At 36.1% G+C, this 15,907-nt stretch overlaps 2 protein-coding genes across 31 annotated transcripts in view; one reads left to right on the forward strand and one right to left on the reverse strand.

Annotated features, from left to right (window-relative positions):
- CRB1 (crumbs cell polarity complex component 1) overlaps positions 1-15,907 on the forward strand; it is a 500,591-nt gene that overhangs the window by 377,631 nt on the left and 107,053 nt on the right. The window lies entirely within an intron of this gene.
- Positions 1-15,907, reverse strand: part of DENND1B (DENN domain containing 1B) — a 279,648-nt gene that overhangs the window by 85,748 nt on the left and 177,993 nt on the right. For 26 of the 29 annotated variants that reach the window (XR_012430982.1, XR_012430989.1, XR_012430990.1 and 23 more), the window contains one exon: positions 9,251-9,376. The exons of 1 other annotated variant lie outside the window; for it this stretch is intronic. Coding sequence is in view for 23 of the 28 variants with exons in the window: in XM_074031769.1 (XP_073887870.1) it covers positions 9,251-9,376 (126 nt within the window). In the remaining 5 variants the exon portion in view is untranslated. Of the gene's footprint in view, positions 1-9,250; positions 9,377-9,787; positions 10,040-15,907 lie in introns of those variants that run through there. 2 more of the 29 variants (XM_074031778.1, XM_074031760.1) reach the window with 1 other exon arrangement.

Genomic DNA, 15,907 nt, shown 5'->3' on the forward strand with positions numbered 1-15,907 from the left:
GGTTCATTTTTTTTGCTACTGCTAGAGAAGAAATGACTGCATCACCCTATGTCACTATAAGCTCCTGGTGGGAGCACATGCTTAACATTATTTTTTTGGCCCAGAAGCTTCAGAGAGGGCCTATTATAGCTGCACTCAACATATATCTGATAAACATAAATTATATCTATAATGTATCCTAATAAACAGAATAAGAAGTATATTCTTATACAATGAAACATCTTGCCATTGACTTTTACTTTAGATGATTTTCTACAGAAAGAGAAAAACAGACGAATCAAAACTCCCTTTCAGTACAATATATTCAATCCTGCTGTATAGAGTATTAAGACAAAGAAGGGAAGAGAAGAATTAGAAGACTGAAGGGAAGAGGATGAAGCTGTTTGAGTAGTAGTAGTTACTCCAGGTAAACAAAACCATAAATGGAAATAGCATAAATATCAAATCATTTCTCCAATTTATATACCCACTATGAGATGCCTATGCCACCTGTTTCCATGAAGAAAATTCCTAAGACTTTGTATTGAACTTGGTCTTTCCATTAGTGAATACTGAATGCCTTTCATGTATCTTCATTTAGAAGTAATGCACGTTCAGGAAACATATCTTTTTTTCTTTTTCCTTTTTTTTTTTTTAGTTAAATTTAATTCATTTTTTTTTTCACTTTTTTTTTCCTTTAAGTTCTAGGGTACACGTGCACAATGTGCAGGTTTGTTACATATGTATACATGTGCCATGTTGCTGTGCTGCATCCATTAACTTGTCGTTTACATTAGGTATATTTCCTAATGCTATCCCTTCCCACTCACCCCACTCTATGACGGGCCCCAGTGTGTGATGTTCCCCTTCCTGTGTACAAGTGTTCCCATTGTTCAATTCCCACCTATGAGTGAGAACATGCGGTGTTTAGTTTTTTGTCCTTGCCATACATTGCTGGGAATGATGGTTTCCAGCTTCATCCATGTCCCTACAAAGGACATGAACTCATCCTTTTTTGTGGCTGCATAGTATTCCAAGGTGTATATGTGCCACATTTTCTTAATCCAGTCTCTCACTGGTGGACATCTGGGTTGGTTCCAAGTCTTTGCTATTGTGAATAGTGCCGCAATAAACATACGTGTGCGTGTGTCTTTATAGCAGCATGATTTATAATCCTTTGGGTATATACCCAGTAATGGGATGGCTGGGTCAAATGGTATTTCTAGTTCCAGATCCTTGAGGAATCGTCACTCTTTTCCACAATGGTTGAACTAGTGAACAGTCCCACCAACATTGTAAAAGTGTTCTATTTCTCCACATCCTCTCCAGAACCTTTTGTTTCCTGACGTTTTAATGATCACCATTCTAACTGGTGTGAGATGGTGAGATGGTGAGATGGTGTGGTTTTGATGTGCATTTCTCCGTTGGCCAGTGATGATGAGCATTTTTTCATGTGTCTATTGACTGCATAAACGTCTTCTTTTGAGAAGTGTCTGTTCATCATATCATTTGCCCACTTTTTGATGGGGTTGCTTTTTTCTTGTCAATTTGTTTGAGTTCTTTGTAGATTCTGGATATTAGCCCTTTGTCAGATGAATAGATTACAAAAATCTTCTCCCATTCTGTAGGTTGTCTGTTCACTCTGACGGTAGTTTCTTTTGCTGTGCAGAAGCTCTTTAGTTTAATTAGATTCCATTTGTCAATTATGGCTTTTGTTGCTATTGCTTTTGGTGTTTTAGACATGAAGTCCTTGCCCATGCCAATGTCCTGAATGGTATTGCCTAGGTTTTCTTCTAGGGTTTTTATGGTTTTAGGCCTAACATTTAATTCTTTAATCCATCTTGAATTAATTTTTGTATAAGGTGTAAGGAAGGGATCCAGTTTCAGCTTTCTACTTATGGCTAGCCAGTTTTCCCAGCACCATTTATTAAATAGGGAATCCTTTCCCCATTTCTTGGTTTTGTCAGATTTGTCAAAGATCAGATGGTGGTAGATGTGTGGTATTATTTCTGAGGGCTCTGTTCTGTTCCATTGGTCTATATCTCTGTTTTGGTACCAGTACCATGCTGCTGATCTTTTCAAAAAACCAGATCCTGGATTCATGGATTTTTTCAAGGGTTTTTTGTGTCTCTATCTCCTTCAGTTCTAGTCTGTTCTTAGTTATTTCTTGCCTTCTGCTAGCTTTTGAATGTGTTTTCTCTTGCTTCTCTAGTATCTTTTAATTGTGACGTTAGGGTGTCGATTTTAGATCTTTCCTGCTTTCTCTTGTGGGCATTTAGTACTATAAATTTCCCTCTACACACTGGTTTAAATGTGTCCCAGAGATTCTGGTATGTTGTGTCTGTGTTCTCATTGGTTTCAAACAACATCTTTATTTCTGCCTTCGTTTCGATATGTACCTAGTAGTCATTCAGGAGCAGGTTGTTCAGTTTCCATGTAGTTGAGTGGTTTTGAGTGAGTTTCTTAATCCTGAGTTCTAGTTTGATTGCACTGTGGTCTGAGAGACAGTGTGTTGTAATTTCTGTTCTTTTACATTTGCTGTGGGCTGCTTTACTTCCAACTACGTGGTCAATTTTGGAATAAGTGCGATGTGGTACTGAGAAGAATGTATATTCTGTTGATTTGGGTTGGAGAGTTCTGTAGATATCTATCAGGTCTGCTTGATGCAGAGCAGAGTTCAATCCCTGGATATTCTTTTTAACTTTCTGTCTACTTAATCTGTCTAATGTTGACAGGGGGTGTTAAAGTCTCCCATTATTATTGTGTGGGAGTCTAAGTCTCTTTGTAGGTCTCTAAGGACTTGCTTTATGAATCTGGTTTCTCCTGTATTGGGTGCATTTATATTTAGGATAGTTAGCTCTTCCTGTTGAATTGATCCCTTTACCATTATGTAATGGCCACGTCTCTTTTGATCTTTGTTGGTTTAAAGTCCGTTTTACCAGAGACTAGGATTGCAACCCCTGCCTTTTTTTGTTTCCCATTTGCTTGGCAGATCTTCCTCCATCCCTTTACTTTGAGCCTAAGTGTGTCTGCACATGAGATGGGTCTCCTGAATATAGCACACTGATGGATCTTGACTCTTTATCCAATTTGCCAGTCTGTGTCTTTTAATTGGAGCATTTAGTCCATTTACATTTAAGGTTAATATTGTTATGTATGAATTTCATCCTCTCATTATGATGTTAGCTGGTTATTTTGCTCATTAGTTGATGCAGCTTCTTCCTAGCGTCGACGGTCTTTACAATTTGGCATGTTTTTGCAATGTCTGGTACCGGTTGTTCCTTTCTATGTTTATTGCTTCCTTCAGGAGCTCTTGTAAGGCAGGCCTGGTGGTCGACAAAATCTCTTAGCATTTGCTTGTCTGTAAAGGATTTTATTTCTCCTTCACTTATGAAGCTTAGTTTGGCTGGATATGAAATTCTGGATTAAAAATTCTTTTCTTTAAGAATGTTGAATATTGGCCCCCACTCTCTTCTGGCTCGTAGAGTTTCTGCCAAGAGATCTGCTGTTAGTCCAAGGGGCTTCCCTTTGTGGGTAATCCAGTCTTTCTGTCTGGCTGCCCCTGACATTTTTTCCTTCATTTCAACATTAGTGAATCTGACAATTATGTGTCTTGGAGTTGCTCTTCTCGAGGAGTATCTTTGTGGTATTCTCTCTATTTCCTGAATTTGAATGTTGGCCTGCCTTGCTAGGTTGGGGAAGTTCTCCTGGAAAACATCCTGCAGAGTGTTTTCCAACTTGGTTCCATTCTCCCTGTCACTTTCAGGTACACCAATCAGACATAGATTTGGTCTTTTCACATAGTCCCATATTTCTTGGAGGCTTTGTTCATTTCTTTTTACTCTTTTTTCTCTAAACTTTTCTTCTCACTTCATTTCATTAATTTGATCTTCAATCACTGATACCCTTTCTTCCAGTTGATCGAATCGGCTACTGAATACAACTGTGCATGCGTCACGAAGTTCTCATGCCATGGTTTTCAGCTCCATCAGGTCATTTTAGGTCTTCTCTACAGTGTTTATTGTAGTCAGCCATTCGTCTTATCTTTTTTCAAGGTTTTAACTTCCTTGCAATGGGTTTGAACTTCCTCCTTTAGCTTGGAGAAGTTTGATTGTCTGAAGCCTTCTTCTCTCAACTAGTCAAAGTCATTCTCCATCCCGCTTTGTTCCTTTGCTGGCAAGGAGCTGCGTTTCTTTGGAAGAGGAGAGGCGCTCTGGATTTTAGAATTTTCAGTTTTTCTGCTCTGTTTTTTTCCCCATCTTTGTGGTTTTATCTACCTTTGGTCTTTGATGATGGTGACATACAGATGGGGTTTTAGTGTGGATGACCTTTCTGTTAGTTAGTTTTCCTTCTAACAGTCAGAACCCTCAGCTGCAGGTCTGTTGGAGTTTGCTGGAGGTTTACTCCAGACCCTGTTTGCTTGGGTATCAGCAGCGGAGGCTGCAGAACAGAGAATATTGCTGAACATCAAATGTTGCTGCCTGATCGTTTCTCTGGAAGCTTCATCTCAGTGGGGTACCCGGCCATGTGAGATGTCAGTCTGCCCCTACTGGGTGGTGCCTCCCAGTTAGGCTACTTGGTGGTCAGGGATCCACTTGAGGAGGCAGTCTGTCCGTTCTCAGATCTCAAACTCCGTGCTGGGAGAACCACTACTCTCTTCAAAGCTGTCAGACAGGGAAATTTAAGTCTGCAGAGGTTTCTGCTGCCTTTTGTTCAGCTATGCCTTGCCCCTAGATGTTGAATCTACAGAAACAGGCAGGCCTCCTTGAGCTGCAGTGGGCTCCACCCAGTTCAAGCTTCCTGGCCACTCTGTTTACCTACTAGAGCCTCAGCAATGGCGGGTGCCCCTCTCTCAGCCTCGCTGCCGCCTTGCAGTTGTATCTCAGACTGCTGTGCTAGCAATGAGCAAGGCTCCGTGGGCATGGGACCCTCCGAGCCAGGCACAGGATATAATCTCCTGGTATGTCGTTTGCTAAGACCATTGGAAAAACGCAGTATTAGGATGGGAGTGACCCAATTTTCCAGGTGCCATCTGTCACAGCTTCCCTTGTCTAGGAAGGGGAATTCCCTGACCCCTTGTGCTTCCCGGGTGAGGTGATGCCTCACTCTGCTTCAACTCACGCTCATGGGCTGCACCCACTGTCCCACAAGCCCCAGTGAGATGAACCCAGTACCTCAGTTGGAAATGCAGAAATCAGCCGTCTTCTGCATCGCTCATGCTGGGAGATGTAGACTGGAGCTGTTCCTATTTGGCCATCTTAGAATCCTTGAAACATATCTTAAGAAGTGTATCATGGCTGGGCATGGTGGCTCATGCCTGTAATCCCAGCACTTTGGGGCCGAGACGGGTGGATCACGAGGTCAGGAGATCAAGACCATCCTGGCTAACATGGTGAAACTCCGTCTCTACTAAAAATTCAAAAATTAGCCAGGCATGGTGGTGGACACCTGTAGTCTCAGCTACTCGGGAGGCTGAAGCAGGAGAATGGCATGAACCTGGGAGGCGGAGCTTTCTGTGAGCCAAGATTGCACCACTGCACTCCAGCCTGGGAGACAGAGTGAGACTCTATCTCAAAAAAAGCATCATATCATAACAGAGGCAAGGTAGAAGAGAAATACATCACACTAGAGCAAGAGAGGGACCATGAAAAAAGCAGATTCAAACCTAAGCCCCACTATTCACTAGCTAGAGAAACAGTGAGCTTACTCAAATTCTGTGAGTATCATCTTCCTCATCTTTAAAATATAAAGGGTAATATTTTGAAGGCTTGTAAAAATTCAACAAGAACACTTATCCAAAGAGCCTATCAATGCCTGTCATCCAATGGGTGTTCAATGGTCAGTTAATGTTTTCATAGTGATCAAAAATTATGAATATCAGTCAAAATAATGTAATTAACAAATAATATGTAAATAAGGCTGAAGAAATGTGTTAAATAAAATAAGTATAATTAATTCAGAGAAAGAAGGGGTCAGTACAAACTACAGCTTCCAGGATCATGAAGGAACTAGATGGCTATTAAAAGTCGGGATGAAAAGCATTGCCAGGAAGAAAGAACATTGTAAGTAAATGTGTGGAAGCCTGAGAAGCTTAGGACATTTGAAGTCACGGGCAGAATTCTCTGAAGTGAGGGCAAAGTTTAGAAAAAAAGGAAAACAGACTGCCTGCCCATGGTAAGGACCTTGAATGCCAGGTGAAGAGATGGCCCCTGAGACTGATCAGTCATTGGTCTACCCTACAGGTTTAATTCTGTTAAAAGTAAGGGAAATAATGGTTTATTTTTATGTGTATAAACAATCATAAAATTTTAAAAAGTAATGTCTAGTAAAATAATTCTTTTTTTTTTTTTTTTTGAGACCCAGTCTTGCTGTTGCCCAAGCTGGAGTGCAGTGTCGCCATCTTGGCTCACTGAAAGCTCCGCCTCCCAGGTTCATGCCATTCTCCTGCCTCAGCCTCTGGAGTAGCTGGGACTACAGGTACCCACCACCACGCCTGGCTAATTTTTTTGTATTTTTAGTAGAGACGGGGTTTCACCGTGTTAACCAGGATGGTCTCGATCTCCTGACCTTGTGATCCGCCCATCTCGGTCTCCCAAAGTGCAAAGTGCTGGGATTACAGACGTAAGCCACCACACCTGGCCAATAATTCATATTATTAACAGCTACTGAGTAATCTTTTCTTTTCCAATTGTACTATAATAGCTACAGGATACTCCTTAAAAATGTTTTTGAAACTTCTCTCTGCACTTAGCCCTTTTTAAAATATCAACCAAAATATATTTGATTGATATAAAATATTTTTGGTTGATATTAAAAAAAGGTCTAAGTGAAGAGAGAAGACATTGGTCTATTATATCAATGACCAAAAGAATTATAAAACAAAAAATTAATATACTTTTAATAAATTATGATATAAGCAATTTATAAAGATAATGGTTGAAAAAGCAGTTTATGCACAAAAAGAAATAATTTTCCTTAAAAGCTATTTCTTGTGAAAATAAATGGAAAATAATCATCTAAATGCATTCAGTATACATTAAAAAGGAAGCTTTCATTCAAAGATTGAGTCAGAAGAAATGTAAAGGCATAGAAAATGAAAATACTACCACTTAGCTCCTAAAAAATCCTAACAGCAGAAATGAAAACAAGAAAATATCAAAAGTAAAAAGAAAAAAATGTAGGCAACTAAACAAATAAATTTATAACAAAATGTGATCAATAAACAAGAAAGATACTCTAAGACAAAATTAAACATTTTTCACAGATATTAACAATCTGGCTTTCACGATAGTTTTTTAAAAAAAGTTAGTCACTGAAATCTTATACTCCTATCTGCTCAATGAAGCTTAAAGCGTGATAAAATTCAACAGTGAAATCTATAGTAACTAATATTAAAGATGGGATATTTTATTAATTTCACTCAGTACCCAACACACTGATAGTTTAAATCATTGAAGAAAATGTTCTCACTTCAATTTGCTCCTTTCTTCAAATCTGAAGTACTCAACAATTTTAAAATAAAAATGACGTTTAGTTTATAAAGATGAATATGTACTTAAATATGTCAAAATTCAAGCAAAGTGATATTTTTAACTTTCGATCCTGTACTGTAAACTTGAAATCAATCCCTATTTTAAAAATTTGACATAACCAGAATCAATCACTAATTTTGTGTTTCAAACTCATTTTTATGTTTTTACTGATGTTGAACAATTGAAATATGAATATGCTCTACTGTAGCATAGATTATTGGTTTCCAGTCTTTTAAAGAATGTGACCCTTATAACTATGAGCAATTTTTTAAGACTCCCCCATGTGAGATATGTATACTCTGTAGAGTACTATGAATTATATAATGCTTTAAAAATATACACGTCTCAAAAAGATTAGCATGTAAACTAGACAAACACACTTATAGAAACAGCAGCTGATTTCCCCATGCATTTAAGGAATCCTTCCAATAACTGGATGACCTTTTAGAGCTATAAGGATCACTTGAGTGGGAACCACTAATTCAGAAGTCAGTTTAGAGAAGATATAACCCCTTCACATTTGTTTAGTGCTTCATAGTTTACAACTGAGTTTAACACCACCTTGAAAGATAGAGCGGGAAGGTATAAGAATTCTCATTTTACAAATATGAAGATCAAAATCTAGAGAGAATAAGGAGACAGGTCAAGGTTATGCAGCATAGTAACAACTCCTATTAGATATCAGGTCTTCTTATTACTAAATCAATGTTTTTATCTCTTACAACTTACTCACCCAGTGAAGGAAGAATAGTCTAATAATTTCTGTAAAATCAGCCTAACATAATCTAACCAACAAATGTATTTTGACTTGCACCTTTTTGGATACTCTTAAAAACTTGGCTATAATTCTACACAATAATAATTAGGGTATTAAAACAGAAAGAATGAGAAAATGAGCTAAGATATGCTAAAGAGATAAACCCAGCTTAGCAAAGGGTCATGAATTACAAAGACAACAAATTTCCAAATATTGTAAAATCTTCAAGTTCTATTTTTCTTAAGTATCACTTTGTACCTGTCATTTCTAAACACATTAATCTAATAAGCCCAATTGTTTTATGAATTTCTTAAGGATCTTAACAAGATCAGGTAAGTGTTTTAACATACAGTAATACAGGCTGGGCGCGGTGGCTCATGCCTGTAATCCCAGCACTTTGGGAGGCCGAGAGGGGCGGATCACAAGGTCAGGAAATCGAGACCATCCTGGCTAACATGGTGAAACCCCATCTCTACTAAAAATACGAAAAATTAGTTGGGCGCAGTGGCGGGCGCCTGTAGTCCCAGCTACACGGGAGGCTGAGGCAGGAGAATGGCATGAACCCCGGAGGCGGAGCTTGCAGTGAGCCGAGATCGGGCCACTGCACTCCAGCCTGGGTGACAGAGCAAGACTCCATCTCAGAAAACAAACAAAAAAAAAAAAAAAAAAAAAAAAAAACCCAAAAAACTACAGTAATACAATTTTTCCATTAGTTAAGGAGTAAGTATTCCACTTCTAGAGTATTAAGAAGGTGACACAAATACTCTGGGAAATACTAATGGAAGAGTACTAAACAAAACTAAAAATAAAAAGTCAAAAATTGGAGATGAAATGTATGTTTTAAAACATAATATTTTGGATCTTAAAAGATTTCCATGATATTTTTCAAGGTGCAATATTAAAATGATGTCTCTTTTTTTCTGTCTCATTCCAAAGAACCATAAAAAAGCAAATTAAAACAGTGATGAAACAAAACGCTTACAGGTTTGTATCTCAGTGCATCTCTGTAGGATCCAAACAAAGCAGCCTGTGCTCTAAGAAAGGCCCTAGCTACTCCATCACCCGTAGCTGTAGACTGCTTCTTCAGTTTATTTTTCAAGGCCGAGACCTGCATGACAGAGAGGAACAGTTAAATTAACACCTCAGAAATTGGTACAGCGAGGTAGGAACCCAATCAGCAGGCAAACCACAGTGTCTTCAGGTCAGCCAAAAATTCATCCTGCTCCCTGATAGCTTATCTTTTTAACTGCAGAAAGCACCTGCTGGTCTGTTAATTGAAACGAAAGCAGGAGAGGAGAGTAACGTGCTAATGCAAATTGGTTTATGCTCTCTTTTTTTCCCAAGGCCTCTTGACATAAATAAGCTTTAATTATTTTACAATAAACTGCTTGTGAGCCACATTTCTACAGATTTTTAGCAATTACAACATGTGTCTACTTGTTTTGAGATGAAGCAGGTTGGGTTTTGTTCGTTTTTGCTATGTAACGTTATTTGTTACAGGTCCTCCAGGATCACTTACCATTTAATTTTATTTTTGGAAGTCTCATTTGCATACATAATTTTCCAGTCATTTGTTGAATAGTTTTTGTCATTATGAGATAAAGAAGAGGGGAGAGGAGATAAAGTTATTGAAATTATACCATGAGTGGAGAATTTTATGCAAATGTTATACATTGTCTCATTTAATATTCACAACAGTGTTCTAAGAAAAGCATTCATATTCCCATCTATGAATGAAGAAATAGAGGAACAAAGATGTGAATTCATTTGCCCTTACTATGTAGCTAATAAGTGGCAAAGCTGGGATCTAAACCTAGTTCTGTCCAGTTTTTTCCACTACCACATGGGTTTGAGTTCAATATCACTGTCTCATGAACCAGTAATCAGATTAAAACACTAAAGTTTCTAAATCAAAGAAAAATTTATCTAAAAATTTGCTTATTTTTAAAAGGTATTTAAGTTTGTTTTAATTTTTCATACATTTTTCTATCTTTTAATTTCAAGTGTTACGTATTTTAGAAAATGCATATTATTTATGAACAGAATTTTAAGTGAGATCATACTCCTGATGAAAACTCTTATTATTTAAGGAGGAGGAGATATAAAATGTTCCTATGCATCCAATTCACTGTACCAGTTCGTTTCACACAAAATAGTAAACTATATTCTATACATTTAAAAATATTGGTTCTCATATATATTCATCAATGCTTAAAATGGAAGCATGTTGTGTAACAATTCTGTTTTATTTAGAAATAAAACTGGTAAGACAAATTTTGGAAAGAATGCTCACTTAACAGAGCATATTCTTAGCCTTATGAAACTATCATATAACAAAATAGTGTCATTTTTCCTTTTATGTATATATGTGCATACATATATATGCAAACATATACACACATACATACACATGCACACATATACACAAAAACACATGCACACATATATACACATACACACATATATCTATGCAAGAAGGGTTATTTTTGTTTCTTTACGCAAGTAGCCCTGACTTCACTTGTAGATGATTGTAATTGAACTGTCAACCTAATTAACAACTAAACTTTGAATAATGCTAATGAGAAATGAACACAGCATCAGAGGAAAGACCAGCTCTACAGGTGATAAACCTTCACAGTAGTGACATTTTCCAGTGTAAAGTCACAGTTACTGTGATCTGATCAAAGAAACAGACCCCCATTGGGTCCAATTATAACCACAGTTTTGAAAAAATTATTGAGTTATGTTCATAATCTATGCAGAAAGGCCTTTGCAATGTAGGTCTTCTCCCCATAGCTGTGATCTTTTCAATTTATATCCAAGCTCCATAGATTCAGATAAAAGTTGAGAGCCTAATTCATTTAGCCCACAAAGTGCATAAACCAGGATTCATTTAAGAGAGGTTTTTATTATTAAAATCTAACCTCAATAAATGCATATTTTTAGGTAACCCACATATTCAAACAATAATAATTACAAAAATAAATCTAAATTAATATCCTTTATTCTGAAACTTCTATGCTATTTTTAAGTTTCAAATGCCTTCAATAACAATGGGAGTGAATATCAATATACATATTTAATTACTACATACACACCCCAAAAGATTATAATGTAAGGAATATGATTCCAGTCTTTTTAAAGTATTATTATACATAAGTAGTTGTTTTTTAAAAGATTTTTACTTTAGAAAATAAAAAAATTAAAATGCCCCTTACATCTCTGCAAAAGAAAATTCCTTAATGTGTACTTTTTAAAAATAAAACATGAAATTCACAACTCAGTTCTCCATAAATCAAGAAGACAATGTTCTCCAGACAATCACAACATGTATGCTCACTAAGAATACAGTCAAGTCAAGCCATTCCTCAACCTTCATTATACCAAATCCTTGACCACATAATTGTTGCTTGAGTTATACAGGAGTATTAAACACACTGCCACAAGCCATTCCAAACCAAATTATAAAAATGCAGCCTTCACTTCCAAAACTAATCAATGATAGCTCCTCAGCTCCCTGTGGATGTGTAGAAAGTAGAAAAAAGAAAGCACTTGTTCTAGAACTATGCCAGCCAATAAGGTAGCTATCAGTCATACACGCACTTGATATTTGACTTGTCTCAACTGAGATTTGCCATAAGAGTAAAACAGACACTATATTTAGAAGACTCAGTACAATAAAAAAAAACTCAAAAAATTTTATATTGATTATATTTGGAAGCAATATTTATATACAGGGTTAAATAAAATATATCATTAAAATTAATTTCACCTATTTATTTTATTATTTAATGTGGCTACAAGAAAACACAATCATACATGTGGCTCACTTTTTTGTTTTTGACAGTGTTATTCTACATGAGTATACTATCTAACTTCATACAGATTTTAAACTAAAATTGCCTGGCAAGAAATATAATTATATTTCTCCTTTGCCTCTTTCTACATTATTTCAACTTTTACAAATTACACAAAAAGAATTTTTCCTTGATCTACTCTAGTGGACTTCAATTGCCAGTACATCTGAAGTTGTTCCTGTTTTTCAGAGACCAGAAGGGCAGCTAAGTGTTTCTACATGTGCAAATGAATGCTCAAAAAGAGTCTGTAAGAAAACAATTGTTTTTAAAAATCAGTTTTAGATATAAGGATATTAATATAATATAAAATGATTGCATCAATCTTGCTGTGTTTCTGGTCTTTACATCACTGGAGTAAATTATCAGCAGTTACCAATGCCCTTTGCAGTGCTAATTAGCTTTTAGCAGTTTTTATCTATAAAAATGATGGTGTCTGTTCTGTACTTTTTTAATACCTGGTCTAGGAAAGAGCATTTTCTGCTTTAATTTCCAAACTTCTAAGTTTAGTTATGAAATAAATGTATCTCTTCCCATGAAATCCTAAGGCTTATACTCACCCATAACTCTGAATTCAGAAAAGCATTTGGAACCTTAGTCATATGGCTATTATCACATAATCCTATAAATATTGAAAAAATATCAATTGTTTTATCTTTTTATTCTTAAGAAAGTAAGCTAGCCTCAACCTCCAATGGCTAAGGATTACTTCACAAAGGACATTTTATCTTACGGTCTTTAGAGACTTTACACTCTGTAAATACATTTTTTAAAAAATCTAATTTAGTATTAGGATAGATCACAAATGAAAAGTTAAACAATGAAAAGAAAATTCAGAAATAAGCATCACTTCATTGCTCGTATCAAATGTTTTAAATTCCTTTCAGTGAGAATTCAGACCTCCAAGCAGTCATCCATGGGAAGAATTATAACCTGGATTTTAGCACAGTGGGAACTCACTGTAGCATGAATAATATTACCACCAATTTCCCACTTTTACCCTCTTAGCACTAAAGCGACTATGAATAAAAGGACAGAATTACATGAGTAAACGCAGCAAACAGGTACACGTTAAAAGAGCATAAGCCATGTGCACACAGTCTAAGTAATGAAGTAATTATACCAAAGGAGAGTAAGCCAGGAAGGCAGAGCATATAAGGGGGTTGAGTTTTTCCGAGAAGTGACAGATTTCCTCTTTTACTTAACTTTTAGATGTGATTTCTAGATATGTTTTTGCAGTAAAAATATATTAACTGCTATACCTAGAAATTTTTATTTTACTTTTAATGATCACAAAGAGAAACATCAAGGTAAAGAAGTGAAGATAAAAATAACTGTTCTAAAATAATATTTACATAATCTACACAACCTAAAACACTCCTAAGATATTTTTAAATATTTCCTTTCATATAACTAAACTGTTATCTAGAAACTACATATATTTATAAAAGTTAAAGTGTCAAAAAATCATCTGTAGAACAAAGATATAAAGTTGAAACCTTTTATTCTTCCATGAATCATGTTACAGTTATCACATGAATTAGATATTAAATCTCCATACTTCTTTAACCTTTCTAAAGTTCAGTTTATTAAGAAACAAAATTAACACTTCTCTCTTAATAATTTTCTAACAAATCTCTATTTGAAGATTAAAACAGTAACCTTTAACATTTATTAAATGAAAAGCATATCATATACTTATAGAGCATACCATTACATTGTTTCATTGGTTTAAAGTACCTGTCAAATCCTAACTAATATGGCATCATCTACAAGTATTCAATGAATTTCCAATAAAATCCAAAGGTCTTTAACAAGAACTACACATATTTTATGATTTCCCCTGCCTATCTCTACTATCTCATTTTGCATAATGTTTTTGTTTATTTCACTACAGCTATATAGGTCTTGAATCAACCAACCTCTTCCCCACAGGAAAAACTTTAAATATGTTATCTCTCCTCCCCCTCTTCTTCCTCCTCCCACTTGGCTTACTCATACTCACCATCATTGAGGCCAATTCTCCATAAAGATGTTCCTGATACACTGAGCTTGGCTGGACCACAAAAGGCTGATCTGAGTGTGCGGACTAGTAAAAATGGCATCTCAGTTTGGCTAAAATTATTTCCATATCAGTTTACTTATAGCAGAGATGGCTTTAAGTCCACCAACATCTATTCTCCCTTTCTTTGCTAATGGAAATCTTAAGTTTGGGCTGGTGCATATTTAACAAAACTAGGTTAACTCAGCTAGTTTCCAACATCCCTTGGAACTTGGTGTGTCCATATGGCTGGGTTCCGACAAATGGAATGAGTTGAGGAACATGACATTTTCAGGCTGTCCCTAAAAGGGATATGAATACCCCTCTGTGGATTCTCCTCTTTATTCTGGGGCAAGGTAGACAAACAGCATACCTTAAACCTGGAGTTGCATGCTATGTATTGAGGATGGCAGAGTTGTCCCACATCTCTGGAAAACTTACCTCTTAATTGTTATACAAGAGATAAATATATTTCTATTTTTATCTGAGAATGGGTATTTAGGTCTCTCTGTTATAGCAGCTTAGCTTGTACCCTAGTAAATACACCAAACAGCAAACAAACAGTATAAATGATAATAAACAGTATAAATGATAATAAACAGTATAAAGGATAATAAACAAACAGTATAAAGATATATGAGAGATATGAAATAAGAATATAGACCAAGCTCCTAACTGCTTCCATAGTTTCTCATATTGGTGCACCTGAAATCCCATCCTCAGTGCAACTGGCACAGCATCAGGTTCCTGCCACGTCATAAGAAAAATGAAACCTCAGGCTTGCAGCCTTTACTATTAAGCTGGAGAAGAACATTTGAGCCCCCGAGAATTTAGGCACTACCACATAAGATAATGCCTTGCTGCACCACAGAGGCACACATGGTTTTTTACTGTGTCACTGAGGTAGAACAGGCTCAGCCTCTACCTATCTCACCCTTAATCTAAATTAGGATACCACTGTAATTCTCTCCAACCGCACTCTGTTTCTTTATAACATTTGTCTCTATTTGTAATACTAGATGAGTGTTAACACACCATAAACTCTATGAAATAAGAGTATATGTCTGCTTGTTCACCACTATATACCTAGTTCTTAGCACGTTTGTACACAGTAGATACTTGATAAATACCTGTTGAATGAATGAATGAATAAATGAACAAATCTAACAACTGTTCCAGGCACAATTCTACAATTATTCCTCTAGTTGACTCAATCAAAGTATCTACGATGGTGCTCAGAAACACAATTCATTTAAAAGGTCACTTGGTTATTATGATATTAGCAAGGTTTGGGAACCGCTATTGTGACAGTGCTCACAATATTACACACAAAAAAGTTGCTTGAATGTGGAAAAATCAAGAATTTAAAGGACCAGAAATAAATTGGAAATAATTTTAAAAGCCAAAATCAAGGTTTACATTTTTCAGAAAAAAAAAAACGTATCTGCAGTAACAAGAGAAAGAAGCATGCTATTAAGATAATACATGGTGGGTGGGAGGAAGACATTAAAAGTAAGGCAAGGTAATTTAGTTGGAAATGAAAAGCCACGAGAAAGCCAAGGAACTTCATTGAGCAGTTAAAATCACTAAAAGTAACAAACAATAAATCAACTTTAGAATGACAAAAGTACAGAGACATAAAGGGAGGGATTACCAAAGCCTGGATCATTGCTGTGGGAAAGCCAGGTTCTCTTATTCAATTGAGAGAAACTAACAAAAATCTTTTAAATGTTTAGAAGCACAG

This window comes from Macaca fascicularis, chromosome 1, assembly GCF_037993035.2.
Source record: "Macaca fascicularis isolate 582-1 chromosome 1, T2T-MFA8v1.1".
Taxonomy (NCBI): domain Eukaryota; kingdom Metazoa; phylum Chordata; class Mammalia; order Primates; family Cercopithecidae; genus Macaca; species Macaca fascicularis.